The following is a 6,000-nucleotide window of genomic DNA, read 5'->3' as shown; positions in this document are numbered from 1 at the left end:
TGTAGACTGGTCCATCTCACAATTGAAAGACAATCTCTAGCAGAACGTCATATAGAGTTCCGGGGATGGAGCTTCAATCTTGATAATTAAATATCCCAAGCTGCCTAGCTTCCGCCTATCGACATCCTCTTATCTCCCTCGATCTCTGGGGTTAAAACATCTCCTCAATTACAATGACTAGAACAAGCCTCTTGTGCGAAGCTTAATCCCTCAGAATGTGGCTAGTAGCATCCCTAGGATCCGCATTGGTTTGGCATCAGCTAAACGTCTAGATCACCTAGTTTGGACACCTCGAAGTCTGGGGAGCTCTCTAACAAGTCCACCTACGATGCCCATTTCGAAGGGGAGCTGGGCGAGCTCTGCTTCTTTGGTCTCTGTTAAAGATACTTGGAAGTTAATTTGGAAGTGCAAGTTAGCCATCTCTCTTTTTAGAACTTTCTTTTGGCATTGTATTCTGGGGAGCGCTGCTAGTGAGATACACTCTTCATGGAAGTATTTTTTAGCATCGACGATGATTTTTCAATGTGCACCTCTGGCCCGAAAGTTGTGGACTATCTCCTCTTCAATTGTCCCTTCGCTCGAGCTGTGTGGTTCTCTTCATAGACTAAATCCTAGTTTAGACCACCGTATGAAGCCAAAAGATTTTTCTTTTTAAAAGGCAAATGATGACTTTATGGTTATTGTGATATTTTTTGTAAATCTACAAATATACCGAACCAAACTACAAGAAAAGCAATTGAGAGTACCCTTCTATGCTTTATTTCAGCAAACTTTTCATTGAAAATTGCAATTAATGCCATAAAGATGTTATATCAATCTCCATTATTGCCATTTCATGAGAACGATTGCAGCTAGCAACTAAGATTACGGTTTAATAGAAGCTAACCAAATTAAGATTCAGATCAGCGATATGTGAAATATATCTACTAAATAGCAGATTCACATTCACAAAGTCGCAAAGTTTGCAAATACTAAATCGGCAACAAAAGATGTGCTGAGTTTAATGAATCACAGAAGCTCATACTATGTCTGTCGCTTGCCTAAACTTTACCAGCTGCTAGTTTATACAAATCATAAGCCAGCCATCACAAATAGGAACACATGCTGTATGATGATCAATTTCTTTATACTACACAGGTTATACATTTCTGGATTCATTAAAAGGTCACTTCATCTTAACAAAGTATCCTAAAAGTATATTACAATGGCAACTAAATTGAGATATCTACACCATGCCAAGGGAAATGAGAAGCATAATTTACAGCAACACATTTACATAAATGCAGATATCAAACAACAACAAAGACCAAGGAGATAAATACATCCTATGATCCTACATCACCAACTATAGGGCATGATTTGTGTTACACCTGTTAAAAACAAAAATTAACCATGTTATAATGGGAAAAGATGCAACTTTTATTAGAGAATTCTAAGAAAAGTTGAAAAGGATTTAGGACTACTAACCAACATCATTGTTAGCGCACACAGGTTAATTGCTCTTGCCCGTATTCACTACCTTTTTTCTCTTCTTCTTGGCACCATCATTGGGTTTTTCTGTCTGACCAACAACCCTCTTGGTAGAAGATCTAATTGCAGGAGATACCTGCATGGGAGTCAACACTGCGCTTGGAGCCCTAGCTGATGCATTTTTTCCCAAAGAAGGAACATCTTTTCCCATAGCAGACGGACCGTTTCCCAAGTTTTCATTCACTGAATGATGAGGGTTAGTACCTCTTTGGTTGTTGGAAATCATGCTACCATCAACTCTTCTGTCTCCTTGCAACTCTTCATACTTAAGGACTTTTTCTCTAGCCTCTTTCATTACTGATAAAGCAAACTCCATAGAATCAATATTTGTGGCTCCAATCTCAACGATATCTGCAAAATATTGATGTCCATGCTTGTACAGGTAGTCATAGATCCTCATTTCGCGAAAGTGTTCCACATGTGGAGACGTCATAGATGCATGCACTCGTTTATAGTCCTTCCTCCAACGATTAAGTATGTATTTTGTCGGTATTAGCATGACAAGTTCTTGCCTCAATACTCCTAGTGCATGGCTGCACAAAATACCTTTGAACTGAAAAGACCTACAAATGCACCAAATGTCTTTCTCGACACTGTTATACATTACTGTATAGTCAAACCTCCTCTCTTTCCCTAGTACAGTGACTGTATAAGTAACTACTGGGCCACTCCTATTGACTTCACTACAAATCACATGCATTAGTTGCTTTACCTGATCTTGGAATTTCTGAAACATGTTTATTGTATAGATCTTTGCAATCTGCTCCTCTAACTGCAATCCCGATAACAATTGTGGCCTTTGCTGAAAGGATCGATAATCATCATAAGCATCTTTATCGGATTTCAATTTCATAGCGTCGTCATATTGTTCAACAAACTTTCTGATTGTAGTTTCAGGTGTTATATATCCATCAAAAAAGGAGTCCAACCTCTCGCTCTTTTGAACAGTGGACATACCAGCCCAAAATGTGTCTTTCACATAAACAGGTGCCCATTGCTTCCGATCTTCAAATAAGGAGGACAACCATTGATTGTCTTCAAGACGATACTGCTTAAGCATTTCCATCCATTCTCTTTCAAAATCAGTAGCCACTAAGGTGTCATAAACGACTTTTTTCAATCTCATACCTATGGCTTCGCGGTCTTCCGTTCTTCCCGACATCTCAGGAAACTCTTTCATGATATGCCAAAGGCAAAACCGATGCCGAGCATTTGGGAATACCTCGGCAACAGCTCTAGCTATAGCTTTAGAATGGCTGGTTATTATTGCATCAGGTGGCTTGTCATTCATACATCTTAACCATTTTTTAAAGAGCCACATGTATGTCTCCACAGATTCATCCCCAAGTAGACCACATCCTAATAAGACTGGCTGCCCATGATTGTTGACTCCAAGAAATGCAACAAGTGGCATGACATACTGATTTGTCAAGTATACAGTATCAAAAGAAATGACATCACCAAAATATTGGTACACAGCTCTAGATCGGGCATCAACCCAACAAACATTTTTTAGCCGGCCTTCTTCATCCATATCCCAACTATAAAAGAAATTTGAGTTTTGGGCATGCATCTTATCAAAGAAATTCATAAGCGCATCGACATCTCCTTCGAGAAGCCTTAATTTCCCTGTCTTGCTTACTTGATTTGAACAATCCTTCAGAGTGAATGTCGGATTGGTGTGCTCTTTATTTTGAGCATATGCTTTAACAATCAACTTCTTGCGAGTTAGAGCAGTCTTGCTATTGAATGGATTATGCTCCTTTTGCCAAGCAGGAAGATCTCGGAAACACTTCATAAACCGCACCATTTCAGGATCGCAAGGGTGATTGTGCTCAAGCTCAAGAAAATCTACCTCCCAACGGTTCTGGCGAGTACTATCTTTTATAACCATCATAGCCTTGCACTCAGTCTTTGCCACTAGCCTTCTTCTAGATTTAGGGCCTGGTCTAACTCTAGGCTTGCCTTCTTTACAGCAAACAAATGCAGCGCGGTACTTAACCCCATCCATGCTATGACAGCTTCGTTTGATAACCCCAAAACCAGTGCGATATCCGTATGCCATATAAAATTGGAAAGCTTCATCGATTGACCCAAAGATCATACCTAATCTCGGAACTAAAGAATCATATTGACCAGTAACGATTCTCCCGAGCCTTTCGCTCTCCTGTAAAGGATTTCTGATAAGGGAATTATTCCGTGGATCTTCCATAGTCCTTAATACCAATAAGCCACCTACAAAATTACCAAAATTCAGCAACGCAATAATAGAAGAGCAATGCAAGCAACTAAGTTAATGAAGCTACTCATATGCACTGAAGAAGATAATTCACAGTTTACATCTTGAATATGCACTTATATTCGCCAGCATTAGACTATAAAAACCATTTTTTTTTCCATACTCGAAGCTAAATTCATCATTCACCAAATTTAGCTGCGAGTGCTGCATGATAAGAATCCTCATGGAGTGGGCCCTTATTTTCTTCTCAAAGTTCGTGATGAAAGCTCCCAGATATGAAGAAGACGAAGAAGGATACTATCTAAATTTAGCAACTCAGTATGGAAATCCAACATAACCAACATCGGAATTTAGGAAGAGTAGAAGATACAAGAGATTGCACAATAGCAGAGCAACCAATTCCGCAAATATTTCCATCCGAAGGATAAAATAAAAAAAAAATTTAAAAAAAAAAGAGTCCTTAGGGAGGAAAGAATCATACCGGAAGCCGACGAGGGGGCCTGGAATCGGATCGGAGAGAGCGGCGGAGCGAGAAATCTCAGAGCCCCACTTTTGCATACTATTATGTTGCTAGGGCTAACCAATAGCTACCCAATTACTACCCAAAAGTAGTGATCTGACGAACCAAACCCTGGACGGACCCGATCGGTCAAACCCAAACCGAATACGTCTCCGCTTCAGCCTTCAGGTAACCTTTCTGGCCGCCGTAGTCTGGTCAGTCCAAATAAAGCCGATTACTACTATCAAGTGTGATAGGTTTTGAAATTTTCCGTAGGACACCCGGAAAATTGTGATTAATACCTTACATTTTTTATTATTTATAAATCGAGTTTTATAATTTAACAAATATGTATAGAAAATATCATACTATTAGATATATTAGTTAAACTTAATAAAATCTCTAGATTAAGTTAGCTATACTATGAAGATTATAAAAATATCATGAGCTAAGTTATACTTACCCCATATTAATCCAACTAAACCCAACCTAACCTAATCCAATCTAACCCAACCTAATATAACATAATCCAATCCAACCCAACCTAACTTGGCCTAATCCAACCCAACTAAGGTAGGATCTTTTGATCGTTTTTTATAAAATAATTTAATTTGACGAAATATTCTCATCTTCCTAAACAGTGTTAGTTCAAATCTAATGTAAAATATTTTCTGCACATATTCATTAAATTATAATTTTATTAAAATACATAGTGTTCTATGTAAATTTCTCTTTTTTTTTTCTCTCTACTGTTAAGCATTTTTCTAAGTAAAGAACTTCTTAGGCTAAAGAATATGAAACATTATCCGTAAACAAAAACGCTGACAAAAATAATGTTTTACTTAAGAAAATGTTGATCTTATCAACGTTTTTAGTAAATTATAATAAAATAAATATATTTTGGTATTTAAGTGTGGGATCGATCTATTTTAGTATATAGATTGAAAATTAGATCAAGTCAACAACGCACCCGAACTAGATCAGCCTGTGCTCATCTATGCCTTAAACAAATAGTTTTGCATAGTACTCCTCAGGATGCTACTGCATGGAGGATTGAGTGTGCCACTAGAGTATCAATGGTTACCCGGATAAGAAAAAATTAAATTAAATTAAATTAAATTGATAGAAGGTTAAAATTAGAACACAATGTGGTCCTAATTTGATTAACATATTCCACAAGAATATCATAGTAAATAATTTTCTCTTGTCCTTGTTATTAGTGTCATTCGTTCATCACACATCCTTAAAAAAAAGTTAAAACATATATTTCACCTAATAATCGAGCAGCTTTGTGCCTAAGCAAGCATTGAGTGTTCACCACCTAATTAACTGCATACTGGAAGTTAATACCCATGAAAGCCACCACACATATCAATATATCATCACATTCTTTCTAGCAAGTCGCATTGGCAAACCACCGGGAATCAACACGATATATGCATCAAACAGCTTCATAGCAGCCATTTCTAGAAAGCAAAGGAGATTTCTGAGAGTTTTTGACCAAAATAGCCCAGTTCCAATTTATTTTTACCGAATTATACTACTCTTCAAACTTATTACCAAATAGAATCTAATTTACCATAGCCCTAATAAAAATATTAAATCAGCATTTTATCTAAGCAAAAATGCTAATCTATTAAGCATTTCTGTCTGGTCCTAAAACACTGAACTAATCAACATTTTATGTATGTAAATCTTTTTAACTTAATCTTTTAGCAATTAAGTAATTAAG

The 6,000-nt window shown here is 37.2% G+C and overlaps 1 protein-coding gene across 1 annotated transcript; it reads right to left on the bottom strand.

Annotated features, from left to right (window-relative positions):
• Positions 1 to 1,107: 1,107 nt before the first annotated feature.
• LOC140783267 (protein FAR1-RELATED SEQUENCE 6-like) lies at positions 1,108 to 4,400 on the bottom strand. Its single transcript, XM_073130086.1, has 3 exons — positions 4,251 to 4,400; positions 1,468 to 3,765; positions 1,108 to 1,370 (listed from the first exon to the last, which is right to left on the bottom strand). The coding sequence occupies exon 2, from the start codon at positions 3,740 to 3,742 to the stop codon at positions 1,493 to 1,495; it is 2,250 nt and encodes a 749-aa protein (XP_072986187.1). The 5' UTR covers positions 3,743 to 3,765; positions 4,251 to 4,400; the 3' UTR covers positions 1,108 to 1,370; positions 1,468 to 1,492.
• Positions 4,401 to 6,000: the final 1,600 nt, after the last annotated feature.

Source organism: Typha latifolia, chromosome 3, assembly GCF_019914945.1.
Source record: "Typha latifolia isolate L0001 chromosome 3, TyphaL0001v2, whole genome shotgun sequence".
In the NCBI taxonomy this organism is placed as follows: domain Eukaryota; kingdom Viridiplantae; phylum Streptophyta; class Magnoliopsida; order Poales; family Typhaceae; genus Typha; species Typha latifolia.
Note: the sequence above shows the minus strand (reverse complement) of the source record. Positions and strands in the feature narration are given on the sequence as shown.

Excerpts from the sequence above, each read along its gene's own strand:
- LOC140783267 (XM_073130086.1), bottom strand. The coding sequence starts at position 3,742 with ATGGAAGATCCACGGAATAATTCCCTTATCAGAAATCCTTTACAGGAG.